At 47.6% G+C, this 17,148-nt stretch overlaps 1 protein-coding gene across 1 annotated transcript in view; it reads left to right on the forward strand.

Annotated features, from left to right (window-relative positions):
• Positions 1 to 17,148, forward strand: part of LOC141272326 (peroxidasin homolog) — an 81,074-nt gene that overhangs the window by 59,129 nt on the left and 4,797 nt on the right. Inside the window, exons 16-19 of the mRNA XM_073682913.1 lie at positions 180 to 314; positions 1,827 to 2,035; positions 2,167 to 2,281; positions 13,324 to 13,405. Of these exons, the coding sequence (XP_073539014.1) occupies positions 180 to 314; positions 1,827 to 2,035; positions 2,167 to 2,281; positions 13,324 to 13,405 (541 nt within the window). The remainder of the gene's footprint in view (positions 1 to 179; positions 315 to 1,826; positions 2,036 to 2,166; positions 2,282 to 13,323; positions 13,406 to 17,148) is intronic.

The raw sequence follows: 17,148 nt of genomic DNA on the forward strand, positions 1-17,148 counted from the left end.
GAAATTCATGTCAGGGTGTATCCAAAACTTGCTCACTTACTGTAAGCTCCATTAAATTACATTTTTACTTTCTGACTGCTCCAAAAATATTGTTTTTATTTGTGGTGTGTTTAGTGTAACCATCCCCATCATCTTAAAGGTGATGAAATTGCCCTCATGGTTGTCTTTTCTAATTACAGTTTGTATGGGACCCCAAAAAATGTGGACCTTTTTCCAGCCTTGATTGTGGAAGACTTGGTGCCAGGGAGTCGACTTGGCCCCACGTTAATGTGTCTTCTAGTGACTCAGTTCCGAAGACTTAGAGATGGAGACAGGTACATGAAGCAAAACCTTTCCGAAAGCCCTCTCTGAGAGGATGGCAAGGCTCCGTGGACCGTGTCCCCTTGAAGACCACTTTCTAATGCAATTTTAGTTGATTTTTAAAAAGATTTCACAGTATGTTTTGTCATATAAGTAACACTTCTGAATGCCTGAGAAAATGTTTTTGAGATACTCTTCACAGATGAATCTATTTCATGCCAGTAAAATTGTCCCCTAAGTACAAGAATTTAACTACTATAATACTGCTCCTATGTACAAGAATATAATTACTATAATACTGTCCCTATGTACAATAATATTACTACTATGATACTGCCCTCTATGTACAAGAATATAACTACTATATTACTGACCCCTATGTACAAGAATATAACTACTATAATACTGCCCTCTATGTACAAGAATATAACTACTATAATACTGACCCTTATGCTCAAGAATATAACTACTATAATACTGCCGCCTATGTACAAGAATATAACTACTATAATACTGCCCCTATGTACAAGAATATAACTACTATAATACTGCCCCCTATGTACAAGAATATAGCTACTATAATACTGCCCCTATGTACATGAATATAGCTACTATAATACTGCCCCCTATGTACAAGAATATAACTACTATAATACTGCCCCTATGTACAAAAATATAACTACTACAATACTGCCCCTATGTACAAGAATATACCTACTATAATACTGCCTCCTATGTGCAAGAATATAACTACTATAATAGTGCCCCCTATATACAAGAATATAACTACTATAATACTGCCCCTATGTACAAGAATATAACTACTATAATACTGCCTCCTATGTACAAGAATATAACTACTATAATACTGCCTCCTATCTACAAGAATATACCTACTATAATACTGCTCCTATGCACAAGAATATAACTACTATAATACTGCCCCTATGTACAAGAATATAACTACTATAATAGTGCCCCCTATATACAAGAATATAACTACTATAATACTGCCCCTATGTACAAGAATATAACTACTATAATACTGCCTCCTATGTACAAGAATATAACTACTATAATACTGCCTCCTATCTACAAGAATATACCTACTATAATACTGCTCCTATGCACAAGAATATAACTACTATAATACTGCCCCTATGTACAAGAATATAACTACTATAATAGTGCCCCCTATATACAAGAATATAACTACTATAATACTGCCCCTATGTACAAGAATATAACTACTATAATACTGCCTCCTATGTACAAGAATATAACTACTATAATACTGCCTCCTATGTACAAGAATATACCTACTATAATACTGCTCCTATGCACAAGAATATAACTACTATAATACTGTCCCCTATGTACAAGAACATAACTACTATAATACTACCCCATAGGTACAAGAATATAACTACTATAATACTGCTTTTATTTTTATTGTTTCTGAGCTTGAAGTCTTTTTATTTTAAGTAACTTATTTGCCTTTCAACTCCTCAATTTACTTCCTGCAGATTCTGGTATAGTAACCCCGGTGTCTTCACTCCACCTCAGCTCGCCCAGATAAAGCAGACATCGCTGGCTCGAATCCTCTGTGATAATGGGGACAATATCCGTCATGTGCAGGAAGATGTTTTCCATGTAGCCTCCTTCCCCCAAGGCATGAAGAAATGTGAAGAGTTACCTGGGATAGATCTACGTTTCTGGCAAGAGTGCTGTGACGGTGAGCACAATGGGTTAGGCTCAGAGACTGGCACAGAACATTCTCTGCTCCTTTATTGCTGCATGTATCACACAATAGATTATTCTGGCACTTTATTAATGGCATGTCTCCTTGTTTGTCCATGGAGGCAGGGTGTGGGGACAGAGGACAGCTTGATGCCCTTTCTCTACAATTCCGAAGCCGAAGGGACCAGCAGTTCAGTTACTCTGAAGATAATTCCCACAGACCCCATGTAGAGGACTCCCGGTGAGTTATGGTTGAGTATTGAAGTTTGTGTTTAGCTGTTATTTGGCTAATGAAGGTGTGACGACACAGCTTCTAATCTTAATCAACCAGACGTCTAGATTTCATTGTGGGCAAAGTCTTAAATACAGCAAGATATGACTTTGCCCACAATGAATAACCTTGTAAGCCCTCAGAATCCTCCTGGATGGAGAAAGAAAAATGTTGTGAAGAAAAAACGGAGAGTGGTGATCTTGGGTGATTCTGACTCGCCCCCTGGGCCGTGGGGCACGCGGATCCGGGCGATAGGGGAACGATGGGGGTAGTAGTGGCGGCCCGATCCCGCGGCTCAGGGTGGTCAGACCAATGGTAGTCTGCTATGCTCTATTGATGATGTCCGACTACACCACCCGTGAATTGCGGTTATTAGGAACCCGCCGCTGCAAGGCAGTCCGCTGGGGCTGATGTCGTGTGCAGCTGGGATGGTGTGACTCCCCACGGGAAGAGTGCGGCCCCAGGGCAGTGTAGTGGATGGTGGGAGTGATGGTGATGAGAGTCCCAGTACCGGTAGTGCTGGAGGAGCGAAAGAGCACACAGACAACGTACTGCAGTCCAATGTCTTTTACTCACAGTTCAGGTACTCCAGGTCACTTCTGTACAGGTAGTGACCGCCCGAGCCGTGCTGCGTCCACCAGGTGTGGGGCTCGGTCAACTCCCAGGCAGTTCAGGAGTATGGCTCAGGACCCCCTTTTGTCCTTTCTCTGGCCTGCCTCACCAGTGACCCACTTTTGTCCAGCTGCCGCGGACTTGTGCGGTTAAACGTGGGCCCCGTCCTCCGCTGTCCTATATGGTGCCTTCCTAGCAGGTTTGATGAGGTGTCGCACCAATAAATGATCACGACGACCGGTCTTTGGCTGAGGGTAGTTTCTCCTCCACCAACTTGGGTTCCGGTACCCTTAATCTGCCTGACCCTTCACCCTGGATTCTCGTGGGTTCTTAGGGTCCCTTCCACCTTCTTGTTCCTGAGCCCTTCTGTTTCTCTGTCTCTTCTTCTCCCTTTCCGTTCCTTCCTGTTCCTTTCTGTTCCGTTCTCTTGGAGCTGAGATGAGCCAAAATCCCAGCTCCCCTTCACCTCCTCCTCGGCCTCTCACTAGGCCCTCCTGGAGTAGAGCTCCTACAGAGCCTCTACTCCCTGTCTTCTCCTCTCTGGACAGAACGAACTTCTCTCCCTAGAGCTAAGATGGTGCCCACCTTTTATACCTCCCTCTGACCATGAGCCCAGGTGACCAGCAACCAATGAGCTCCTTCCTATGCTCAGGAACCAACCCCTATCTGCCCCTACAGCACTGGGTGTTCCACCCCACTCCAGGCAGGGATATAGTCGGTCGTGCCTGCACTTCTGTCTAGTGGGAGCACCGTTGAGCTGTCCCTCGGAAATGGGGTGTGTGTGCTGTATGCAGCTAACTGAGCCCTGGTCCATACTCCATCCTTACCTGGGAGTGGAATATCACACCTCTGGTCTGAGGTGCAATACCCCTGTAGCGGCCGAACACTCGGGGCGCTACATTCCCCCCTGGTAAAGCACAGCACGTCCTCGGGCTGGAAAAGAGCAAAAAACAGTTAATTACAGGACATGCAAACTTTTTAAAACTTTTCACATCAGAAAACAGGCAACATGGTTCAATTCCCTTTATGGGAAACTCTTTTCTTTTCTTGTCACACTATTATAAAACGCTTACTAATACTTCTGGAACTCTTTTGACATATAAACACTATTAGAAAACATTCACATTACTATCTAGCAGCATATAAAAACTTTTCATATAAAACATTTGCAGGAAAACATTTTTACAACACATTCTTGGATCCTGGCGGCGGTGCAACTTACAACCAGGTGTGCACTCTTCTTGTAAGTGCAGGAACTTTGGCAAACTTGTAAACACGAGGGACTTGCTGTCCCTAGGTAGACGTGGTAGTCTTTTTATAAAACCAGTAGGGGGCTCTTTAGGAAGCGCAACTATATACAAGGGATTGACCGCTCTCAGTCCTCGGCCAGTTTTGGGAAGGGAATGGCTGCTCACAGTCCTCAGCCTGGTAGGGGATGAGGGGCACTCAGGTAACAGTCTCTTAACAGTAATCAGTTCTCTGTACCCTGACGGGTAACTATGTACACAGGTACTTTGCTACTTACTAGTAGCGGTGTCCTCCATATGCTCCTTCTTCCTCCTCATATGGTTCTTCAGACCCGTCCGGGTCCTCTTGGCTCTCCTCATAGCCGCGGTGTTGTAGTTCCTCCTCAGTGAGCCGATGAACATGTAGGGCGTACGGTCCTTTTGCACCTACGTGGCGGGTAAAGGCGACCACATCACCACGGTACAAGTCACGGCCACGGTGTCCCTCAGGTAGATGACTCTCAACATCCCTGCGGGTCACAAAGACGTCGCCTGCGGTTTCTGGGCCCCTGATGAACCCCCAGCCGTTTTCCATGTGAAATTTGACTATGGTCCCAGTGATTCGGGGACCACGGGCTGCTTGGGGGTCTTGGCGGGCCTTGCGTTTCTGTTCGGCACTCTGGGCCTGCAGCCGCTCCTCTCTGACGCGCCTCTCTCATCGCTCCCGCTCAAAGGTCGCCAGTTGCTGATGACAGGCCTCCAGACGACGGACCGTGTCTGCCCGGGTCTCTTGAGAGAACCCCATCAAGTTCTCGCTGGTGGGGTCCCACGCAAATTGGACGTCCTCCAGTGGGGGTAGGGTGACCTCTACGGGTTCTGGAGCCGGTATCAGAGGTTCGCGCGGGGGCTGGGCCTTCCATGGCTGACTGCCGGTCACTTCCGCCGGCCACTCCAGCGACAGTCCATCCGGACCGGTATGATGTGCCAATAGGTCCACGCCCAGCGATGGTATAGTGAGGGGACCTGATCTGGGAGCAGCGCCCGGGGGCACTCGGCCTTGCGACCAGGCCGGGGGTCTTTTGGCTGCGCTAGGTGGCAGTCCCATCCGGGACAGGGGCGTAGGCTTAGTGATGGCGCCTGGGTCATCCAGGCCATGCGACCGGGCCGATGATGCTTCTTGCTTTACGGCGCCCGGGGTCAAGGGGCGTGGCGCCGGGCGGGGCGTGGCCGCGGCGCTCGCCACTTGAGGCCTAGCTGGGAGCAGTGGTGGCGCGGCAACAGGTGCGGTGAGTGGGGCTTCGGGTGCTGCGACGGGAGGCTGGGGCAGGCTTGCGGTTGCTGGGCTTGGGGTGGTGACGTCCCCTTCACTTGCCTCAGTCCTCGTGGCTCCCTCCGCGGCGTCGCCTCCGGTCCTCTCTCCTCCTGCGCCGTCCTCAGAGGCAGGCAAACTCCGGGGTGCGGTTGAGGCCTGTTGCTGGTGGGTCTCGGCCTGCCGGGCCAGTTCCTCTCTCCACTCAGTGAGTGCACCCCGCTGCGCCCGGGCCATCCTCCGCTCCAGGACCTCCAGTGCAGCTTGCGCACGCTCCGGGTCTCTGGGGAGCTGCGCTAGGACTTCTGCTAGGCTGCAGAGCGGTTCGGCTTGCAGCAGGCTTCGGGCCAGGAGGCTGGTGCTGCTGAGGGCGTCCATCCCCGGGTGCGGTCTGTCTGGACTGATCCAGACCACCCCCTGCCCCGCAGTTTTCTTCTCTTTCCGCCCCCATGGGGAGTGGTCCTGGGGCATTCTGCTGACAATCACTCTCAGGGGCAGCCCCCCCACGTTGACGGACATTTCCCCAGCCGTGCTCATGGTTGTTGGGGGCGGGCTTCCTCTTTGGCGCCATTCTGGGACCCGGCCCACGATGGGAGGCGGCCTCCTGTGGTCTTTTGGCTCGCACATTATGGCGCTCGTTCTTCTAGGGCGGGCGCCATCTTTAGTACAACGAAACAGTCTCTTTTCAGGCGCGCAGTACCCGTTGTTAGCGGGCACGAAATCCTGCCGACTACGCCAAAGCTAACTCGCCCCCTGGGCCGTGGGGCACGCGGATCCGGGCGATAGGGGAACGATGGGGGTAGTAGTGGCGGCCCGATCCCGCGGCTCAGGGTGGTCAGACCAATGGTAGTCTGCTATGCTCTATTGATGATGTCCGACTACGCCACCCGTGGATTGCGGTTATTAGGAACCGCCGCTGCAAGGCAGTCCGCTGGGGCTGATGTCGTGTGCAGCTGGAATGGTGTGACTCCCCACGGGAAGAGTGCGGCCCCAGGGCAGTGTAGTGGATGGTGGGAGTGATGGTGATGAGAGTCCCAGTAACGGTAGTGCTGGAGGAGCGAAAGAGCACACAGACAACGTACTGCAATCCAATGTCTTTTACTCACAGTTCAGGTACTCCAGGTCACTTCTGTACAGGTAGTGACCGCCCGAGCCGTGCTGCGTCCACCAGGTGTGGGGCTCGGTCAACTCCCAGGCAGTTCAGGAGTATGGCTCAGGACCCCCTTTTGTCCTTTCTCTGGCCTGCCTCACCAGTAACCCACTTTTGTCCAGCTGCCGCGGACTTGTGCGGTTAAACTTGGGCCCCGTCCTCCGCTGTCCTATATGGTGCCTTCCTAGCAGGTTTGATGAGGTGTCGCACCAATAAATGATCACGACGACCGGTCTTTGGCTGAGGGTAGTTTCTCCTCCACCAACTTGGGTTCCGGTACCCTTAATCTGCCTGACCCTTCACCCTGGATTCTCGTGGGTTCTTAGGGTCCCTTCCACCTTCTTGTTCCTGAGCCCTTCTGTTTCTCTGTCTCTTCTTCTCCCTTTCCGTTCCTTCCTGTTCCTTTCTGTTCCGTTCTCTTGGAGCTGAGATGAGCCAAAATCCCAGCTCCCCTTCACCTCCTCCTCGGCCTCTCACTAGGCCCTCCTGGAGTAGAGCTCCTACAGAGCCTCTACTCCCTGTCTTCTCCTCTCTGGACAGAACGAACTTCTCTCCCTAGAGCTAAGATGGTGCCCACCTTTTATACCTCCCTCTGACCATGAGCCCAGGTGACCAGCAACCAATGAGCTCCTTCCTATGCTCAGGAACCAACCCCTATCTGCCCCTACAGCACTGGGTGTTCCACCCCCCTCCCCACTCCAGGCAGGGATATAGTCGGTCGTGCCTGCACTTCTGTCTAGTGGGAGCACCGTTGAGCTGTCCCTCGGAAATGGGGTGTGTGTGCTGTATGCAGCTAACTGAGCCCTGGTCCATACTCCATCCTTACCTGGGAGTGGAATATCACACCTCTGGTCTGAGGTGAAATACCCCTGTAGCGGCCGAACCCTCGGGGCGCTACAATTCCCTGTTGAGAGGAACAGAGGCCGCTATCTGCAGACCAGACATAACCTCAAGAGAAATGTGCTGTCTTCCAGGTGCAAAAATTAAAGATGTGTCTGACAGGATATCAAGACTCTTCAGACCTACAGATCACTACTCATTCCTGCTAATACATGTGAGGACAAATGACACCGCAAGAAAGGACCTGGAAGCCATCTGCAGTGACTTTGAAAACTTAGGCAAGAAAATGAAAGAATTGGGAGCGCAGGTGGTCTTCTCATCCATCCTCCCAGTGGATGGCCATGGAACAATGAGGTGGAATAAGATTCTACAGGTGAACAACTGGCTACGTCGATGGTGCCGCCAACAAGGATTTGGATTTCTGGATCACGGAATGAATTACCTATATGATGGACTACTTGCTAGAGATGGGGTGCACCTTACGAAGACTGGAAAACGTGTATTTGGAAGCCGCCTTGCTACACTTATCAGGAGAGTTTTAAACTAGAACAATGTGGGAAGGGAAGCAAAAGGCCAGAAAAAGCCATACAGCTGACAAATACTATTGAGATCTCTGCTATTGGAAGTGGAAAGGAATTACAAAGACAAAAAAATCTAAATAATAAAAATATGGGAGGAAGAGAAACCAATCACAAACTAAAATGTTTTTATACAAATGCACAAAGCATGGGCAACAAACAAGGAGAATTGGAACTACTAACGCAGGAAAAGAAATATGATGTCATTGAAATCACTGAAACTTGGTGGGACGATACACATGATTGGAATACAAGGCTAAAAGGATACAACTTATTTGCAAGAAACAGACTTGATAAACGAGGAGGAGGTGTCGCATTGTATGTTAGAAAAGCATATATCTGCACAGAGATTGAAGCAGAGACTGGGAGTTCTGTGGAAACTGTTTGGGTAAGAATACAAGGAGAGAACAACGGAAAGGACACCATTGTAGGCATTTACTACAGGCCACCTGGGCAAACTGAAGATATGGATGAACTCTTTATGTATCAAATGACCAAGTTCTCCAAAAAATATGGCGTAGTGGTCATGGGAGATTTCAACTATCCAGACATTTGTTGGGAATCTCTCTCAAGTAAAACTAACAGGTGAAGCAAATTCTTATCCTCTGTTGCTGACAACTTTATCTTCCAAAAGGTAGGGGAGAAAACAAGGGGATCTGCTACTTTGGATCTAATCCTTATAAACAGGGAGGAAATGGTTGAGGAGGTAAAAGTGGCTGGGACCCTAGGAGGCAGCGATCATGCTATTATAGAATTTTGGATAACTAGAGGAGGAAGACATGTGAAGACTCAAACTTCAAGGTTAGATTTCAGAAAGGCAGATTTTAAGCAACTCAGAAAGAGAATAGGAGGGATCCAATGGCTGGATGTCCTTAAGGACAAAAATGTCCAGGAAGGATGGGAAATTTTTAAAAATGAGATTCTCAAAGCACAATCGTTAACAATCCCGAAAAGTAGGAAGAATGGGAAGCATTTAAGGAAACCAGGATGGATGAACACAGAACTTAAACACATGCTAAAAAGAAAGAAAGAAATGTTTATCAAATGGAAAGAGGGAGGTATATCTAAAGAAGATTATAATGCAGTCTGCAGAACCTGTAGGGCACATATCAGGTTAGCTAAAGCTGACAATGAATTAAGGCTTGCAAGAGATGTCAAAAGCAATAAAAAAGGATTTTGGGGGTATGTCAAAAGTAAAAGAAAAGTCAAAGATGCTATAGGATTTTTACAGGATGAAAATGGTGAAATGGTAAGAAAGGATGTTGAGAAGGCCGAACTTTTTAATTCCTATTTTGCATCAGTTTTCTCTCAGAAAGAAAATGTAACATCAACTGATCTTCACTGTCCTATTAAAGGAATAGAAGAATCCAGGTTATCTGTAAACAGAAAGATTGTGAGGGAATATTTAGCTAACATAAATGAGTTCAAGTCTCCAGGTCCAGATGAATTACACCCCAGAGTACTGAAGGAGATCGTAGAAGAAATTTTAGAACCACTCTCCATAATCTTTGAAAATTCTTGGAGAACAGGAGAAGTCCCAGAAGACTGGAGAAGAGCAAATGTTGTTCCTATCTTCAAAAAGGCCAAGAAGGTGGACCCAGGGATTTATAGGCTGGTGAGTCTGACTTCTATACCAGGAAAGATCTTTGAACAAATTATTAAACAACATGTATGTAAGTACCTGGATAAGAATGAAGTGATTAACCAGAGTCAGCATGGGTTTGTAACTAACAAGTCATGTCAGACTAACTTAATTTCCTTCTATGACAGAATCACTGACTGGGTGGATCAGGGAAATGCTGTAGATATAGTATATCTTGACTTCAGCAAAGCATTTGACAAAGTATCTCACACCATCCTTATTGAAAAAATGACCAAGTATAGAACGGACAAGGCAACTGTTAGGTGGATTCATAACTGGCTTAGTGATCGGACTCAAAGAGTGGTCGTAAATGGCTTCACATCCAGTTGGATGAATGTCTCAAGTGGGGTACCACAGGGCTCTGTCCTGGGACCTGTATTGTTCAACATCTTTATCAATGATTTAGATGAAGGAATTGAGGGTAAACTGATTAAATTTGCTGATGACACAAAGCTAGGAGGGATAACTAACACTAGAGAAGAAGGAGAGAGGCTTCAAAAAGACCTAAATAAACTGGAGCAGTGGGCAGCAACTAACAGAATGGTTTTTAACAGGGAAAAATGCAAAGTACTACATATGGGCAATAAAAATGAAAAAAGCATATACAGAATGGGAGGAATAGAGCTAAGCAACCGTACATGTGAAAAAGACTTAGGTATACTAATAGATCATAAACTGAACATGAGTCAACAGTGTGATGCAGCAGCAAAAAAGGCAAATACAATTCTGGGATGTATTAACAGAAGCATACAGTCTAGATCACGTGAAGTCATTATCGCACTTTACTCCTCTTTGGTCAAACCTCATCTGGAATACTGTGTCCAGTTTTGGGCACCACATTTTAAAAAAGACATTAACAAACTTGAGCAAGTTCAGAGAAGAGCGACCAGAATGGTGACCGGTCGGCAAACCATGTCCTATGAGGAACGGTTACAGGATTTGGGATTGTTTAGCTTGCAAAAAAGAAGACTGAGAGGAGACTTAATAGCTGTCTACAAATATCACAAGGGCTGTCAAATTGTAGAAGGATCATCTTTATTCTCGTTTTCACAAGGAAAGACTAGAAGCAATGGGATGAAACTGAATGGGAGGAGACACAGATTAGATATTAGAAAAAACTTTTTGAAAGTTAGGGTGATCAATGAGTGGAACAGGCTGCCATGAGAGGTGGTGAGTTCTCCTTCAATGGACGTCTTCAAACAGAGGCTGGACCGACATCTGTCGGAGATGGTTTAGTGAATCCTGCTTTGAGCAGGGGGCTGGACCAGATGACCCAGGAGGTCCCTTCCAACTCTACTATTCTATGATTCTATGATTTATTAAGCCAGGAGAAATACACTATTAAGCTTGTGTTAACTTTTCAATATATGTGTTTTTCTTTGCCTGGTCAAGAAGGACATACTAGTATTTGTATAAACCTGAATCTTGACTTGTCTTGGTCTGGAAACAATAGTATTAGTTAATATGCTAATTACATATTTTACTAAGTCAGCTAGTTGTTGATTTACAAGAGCAGGGTGATACCAACTATGCAAATTGATTAAATGTTCAAATAATGAGACCTGTGCTCTGCACCTTTCCCCCTGACATGTGAATGATGACCTTAGCCACATATGTAAATATAAAAAGGGTTTTCTATCCTGCTTCAAAGGAGAATCAAAGATCAGAGAGACACTTCAGGACAGTCGTTTGGTAGCATGGCTCCATCCAGAGAGACACAGATTTGGATTCTACAGGATTCCAGCCTAAGGGTACATGGCCCTGACTGGAAGGATACAGATCTGCTCCATTGACCTTCCGAGAACCCATGGATAAATTTGGGGAAACCAGGTTGGTACAATGAAGTCACCTGGCCCCATGGATATGTTGTTTGGGGTGGCCAGGTGGGACCCTCCAGTCACCTGGAACCCATGGAGACATTCAAAGAAGCCAGATGTATACAGATTGGGACCAGCCAGTCATCTGGCTGCATGGAAACTCCTGGAGAAGCCAGGGTGGGACCCTCGGGTCTCCTGGCCTTGTACCTTGATGGACTGTAAGCTTCCTAAGCTTGCTGCTACCTTCTCTCTGTGGGGGCCTGTCAAAAGCGAGGGGTCACTGATTGAGGTAGTTAGCCCTGGAAGTCCTAAAGTCGCAGCTGCTCTATTCCCAGTGGGCCAGCGGACGGGTGAGACTGTGTAATTTTTCACCATCTGGGATATTAGCTAGGAATGTTCTAGATGTTTATTGTCTGTTTGGTGGTTCAATAAAATATTGCCACACTATTTTAGCCTCACTCTGTCTTGTCTGAGTAGCATTATGCCCACGGAAGACCCGGGTCTTCACAGTAGGGTGTCTGGATATGTTGCCCCTGTAGGAGTTTGGTGCCTGGAGGTGGTCCCACTGTTGGGGTTTAGTCCGTGGGTGTGGTTCCCCTGTTGGTGTTTAGTGATTGGATGTGGTTCCCCTATACGGGTGGAATGCCAGGAGGTGCTCGTCCAGTAGGAGTGGTGTGCTTGGCTGTTGTCCCCCTGTTCGGGTGGGGTGCTTGGATGTGGTCCACCTGGAGGGGTTGAGTGTCTGGATCTGCTCCCACTGTCAGAGTAGGGTGCCTGTCGGTGGTGCCTCTAAAGTGATGAGGTGTCTAGATGAGGTTCCATCTATAGGGGGTATATAGATTTTGAGTAGTGATGAGCTAGCGTGTTCCTTTAACCCTTTCGCAGGGGCACGCTCAGGTGCTTTACGAGTATCTTCGGCGTGCTCGTATATTAAGTTCGAGTCCCTGCATCTGCATGATTTATGACTGTTAGTCAGCCCTAACAAACAATCTCTGCACGCCGAAGATACTTGGAAACCACACGAGCATGCTCGCTCATCACTAATGTTGAGTGGTAAGTTGGGGCCCAGATATTATTCCTCTGTGGTTGGCTTAGGGCACCCAGTGGCTAGGTGGGGAAAAGTATGCCTGGAAGTTGTACCCCTGTAGGGGGAACGGGAACCCGAAGTGGTCTCATATGGGGGGAAGTAGATAGCAACAAAAAAGAGAAAACGTCAGCTCACTAATGCAGCAATACGTTCTCCAGAGCCCAGGACATAGCCACTCTGATAACATGATAACATTAGAAAAAAATGCACTGAACAGCAAATAGTACCCATGCATTTCTGGTGCGAATAGACCCATAATCCCTATATGCACCAGAAACTCATAGGTACTACTTGCTGATCAGTGCATTTTTTCTGATGTCATCACTATTTTAACACACTTCAACAAAGTGTGGATTTGATTACTCCATCTTGTGTTGGATCTCTTCTATAGCCTTAGAAGTAGATAGCACCTAGATGTGGTCCTTCTGTAGGGGGAGTTGAGAGGCACTTAAATATGGTGTCACTGTAAGCTGATGTTGTGGTTGCCAGGATGGGATCCCTGTACAGAAGGGAGGGGGGAAGAGGTGAGCCCAATTATGATCCGACCATAATGTAGGAGAGGAGGCTCCAGGTACATGTTCCAAGAAGAGGAGGTCTGAACTGAACTAGATCTCGTTTATTGACTTATTTAATATCTTCTTTCCACTTCTGTGCACTTACATGTCCAACATGCAGAAGTTCTTGGTTTGTTGCTGGGCACAGAAGGATGAGCAAGGGCAGCATATCATTATGCCAATTATAATCATTACAGATTGCAGGAGCTTCCTGATGACTATTCTGCAGAAGATCATGTGCCTAGAATGGAGAACGCCATCTCTACCCTGCAGAACAAGGTGATGTTGAGGAGATAATCTCACTGTGAAACTAATGACGTACATACCCGGTGACATGGTAAAATATGTAAATAATTCAGGATAGGATCAGAAACTGAAGATACTTTAGATCAGGGGTGGGGATCCTCAGGCCCGCGGGCCGTTTATGGCTCGTGATGACCTTTTATCCGGCCCCTGGGCAGATTCCTAGAGGCTGCAGTACTTGGGCCGGCAGCTGTATTTTGATTGCTGCCAGCCCACTAATTTTTTAGGGTTCACTACTGAACGCTGAGGCGCATGCATGAAAGATTACGTCCTGACTCCAGTACCAGCATCAGGACGTACTTTGTGGGGGGAGTTAGTGCGCAATTTGTACGGCACCCGAAGGATGGTATAAATATCCAAATGGCCCTTGGCAGAAAAAAGTTTCCCCACCCCTGCTGTAGATAAAGTTTAGGTTGAGTATCTACCTATAGACAACATTCACCCAATGGAAATAGTAGTGGTGGGGGCCATGATGATTTGTAAGTTATGGGGGCCACATGGCCGGAGAAGTGCTACCTGGAATCACAATGCCACACATGTCATAGTGCTCATGCTCTCGATTTTGACAGCTTCCATGGGTCCAAAATCTCCACTAGGTGCCACAAAGCTTTCTATAGAATATTATGGCCTCTTTGATTTTAGAATTGGTGGTGATCTATGTTCTGACGGCCTTCGTAATGTAAATAGGTACAATGCGCTGTTTAAGTGGGTTAAAGGTGTTCAGGAAATAGCCCATAAATGTCACACTGTCACAGAATACTGGAGGTAGGGGGCCTAAGCTGACCCTAAGCTGGGACCCTGACTAATCCCTCAACCTGGAGGTACTGTTAAAGGTACAGAGGTCCAGGCCGCCAGCGTAACCCCTACCTCCTGAGGATCCCTGCACCTAAGTAATCTAGTCCTGAGAAGGACCCCGATCACAACAATAGGGAACCAGAAATAATATGCCCACACACAGTATTTAGACGAACGAGACAGTACAAGGGAAAAACCAAAACCACCTTGCATACAACTTCTACACAACTACAACAGAGGGAACACCAACGGGAAAGGAGATAAATGATAAAGCGAGGAAAGGGAAAAAACACTTCCAAATGCACTTATCTCAGCAACTCCAAACACCACGATCCGCTCTGTAAGTCAGAATGAAAAGCTTTCACCGACACCTCCCAAACAGACCTGCAGGAATATAAAGGAGTCTCACTAAAGAAGCATTGATTGCAGCTGGGCGAGGCTGGACCTCAGCTAGCCCAGAGAGAGAGAGAATTAACTCCTACACTGCCGAAAAAACACAAAGCACCAACAAGTCAGCTGCGAGAAGTCAGGCTGTGTACTCGTGACGATCTTCGTGGCAACACACCCGTGACAGTACCCCTCCTTCTACGAGGGGCCTCCGGACCCTCAGGGCCAGGTTTATCCGGGTGAGTCGAGTGGAAGGCCCGAACTAATCGGTCTGCGTTAATATCCGACGCAGGAACCCACATCCTCTCCTCAGGACCATACCCCTTCCAATGAACCAAGTACTGAAGGGACCGGCGATTAAAGCGTGAATCAATGACCCTCGATACCTGGAACTCCAAGTTACCATTGACAACCACAGGAGGGGGAGGTAAAGGTGACGGTACCACCGGCGCCACATACCTCTTAAGCAATGATCTGTGAAACACGTTGTGAATTTTAAACGTAGGGGGGAGGTCAAGACGGAATGCCACCGGATTAATAACAGAACTGATTCTGTACGGCCCGATGAACCTGGGACCCAGTTTCCAGGAGGGAACCTTAAGTTTAATATTCCTGGTAGACAACCATACCTGATCGTTCACACTTAGGTCCGGACCAGACACTCTCCTCCTATCAGCCATACGTTTGTATCGGTTCCCCATAGTATTCAGATTCTTCAGCACCCCTCTCCATACTGAAGCGAGAGATGAGGAAAATCGTTCCTCCTCCGGAACCCCCGAAGAGCCCCCCCTACTGAAAGTACAAAACTGGGGGTGAAAACCATATGCCCCAAAAAACGGGGACTTACCAGTGGACTCGCTCCGCCTATTATTGAGAGCAAACTCTGCCAGAGGTAGGAAAGAAGCCCAGTCCTCCTGGTTCTCTGACACAAAACACCGGAGATATGTCTCCAAGCTCTGGTTCATACGTTCCGTCTGACCATTGGTCTGAGGATGAAAAGCCGACGAGAATGACAAATGCATCCCCCGCCGAGCACAAAACGCCTTCCAGAACTTGGACACAAACTGAGACCCCCGATCAGACACCACCTCGGAGGGTACCCCGTGAAGCCTCACAATCTCCCCAATGAATACCTGCGCAAGAGTTTTAGCATTAGGAAGAGCCGGAAGAGCGATAAAATGTGCCATCTTGCTGAACCTGTCCACTACAACGAGTATGACCGTTTTACCCGAAGACGGAGGGAGGTCCGTAATAAAGTCCATAGACAGATGAGTCCAAGGACGCTCCGGGATCTTCAAAGGTAAGAGGGCCCCAGACGGACGGGTATGTGAGGTCTTAGAGCGCGCACAAACCCCACAGGACGCGACAAAAGTTACCACCTCTTTATGTAAGTTAGGCCACCAAAACCGACGCGAGAGGAGATCCACAGTTGCTTTACTCCCCGGGTGTCCTGCAAAAACTGAGTTATGGTGTGCCTCGATCACCTTTTGTCGCAACTGATCTGGAACGAACAGTCTCCCCGAAGGTCCAACAGGGGCGTCCCCCTGAGCCTCCAATATCTCCTCCTCCAGCTCAGAGCATACTGCCGAAACCACCACCCCCTCCTGAAGAATAGGAATCGGGTCGTCCGTATTCCCGGCCCCAGGGAAACTGCGAGATAAGGCATCCGCCTTTACATTTTTAGACCCAGGACGATATGTAACGACGAAATTAAACCTGGTAAAAAACAATGACCACCTAGCTTGTCTGGGATTCAGACGTTTAGCGGACTCCAGATATAGCAGGTTCTTGTGATCGGTGATGACGGTGACCGGATGAACTGCCCCCTCCAAAAAATGGCGCCACTCCTCAAAAGCTAACTTAATGGCCAAGAGTTCCCTATTGCCGACATCGTAATTCCTCTCAGCGGACGACAACTTTTTAGAGAAAAAGGCGCATGGATGCCACTTACCAGGGGACGAACCCTGTGACAATACTGCTCCCACCCCTACCTCGGAAGCGTCTACCTCTACAAAGAATGGCTGAGACGCATCAGGTTGAATGAGAATGGGTGCCGAGGCAAAACATTTTTTCAAGGAGGAGAATGCTTGACAAGCCTTGTCAGACCACCTAGAAAAATCCGTCCCCTTTTTAGTCATGTCTGTGAGAGGCTTAACCATGGACGAGAAATTACGAATGAACTTCCGGTAATAGTTAGCAAACCCCAGGAAACGTTGTAGTGCCTTAAGATTCTCCGGCCGATCCCACTCAAGAACTGCCCGCACTTTCCCAGGGTCCATACGAAAACCGGACGCTGAAACCAGGAAGCCTAAAAACTGGAGTTCCTGTACGGCGAACACACACTTTTCCCACTTGGCATACAGTTTATTATCCCGCAAGATCTGTAACACCTGTCTAACGTGCTCCTGATGAGACACCAGATCCGGCGAGTAAATTAAGATATCATCCAGATATATGACAACAAACTGTCCCACCAGGTGGCGAAAAATATCATTAACAAAGTGTTGAAACACCGCCGGGGCATTAGTCAGACCGAA

The sequence above is a fragment of the Phyllobates terribilis genome, unplaced genomic scaffold (genome assembly GCF_046119375.1).
Source record: "Phyllobates terribilis strain yellow unplaced genomic scaffold, ASM4611937v1 Scaffold_5__5_contigs__length_657084704, whole genome shotgun sequence".
Classification (NCBI taxonomy): domain Eukaryota; kingdom Metazoa; phylum Chordata; class Amphibia; order Anura; family Dendrobatidae; genus Phyllobates; species Phyllobates terribilis.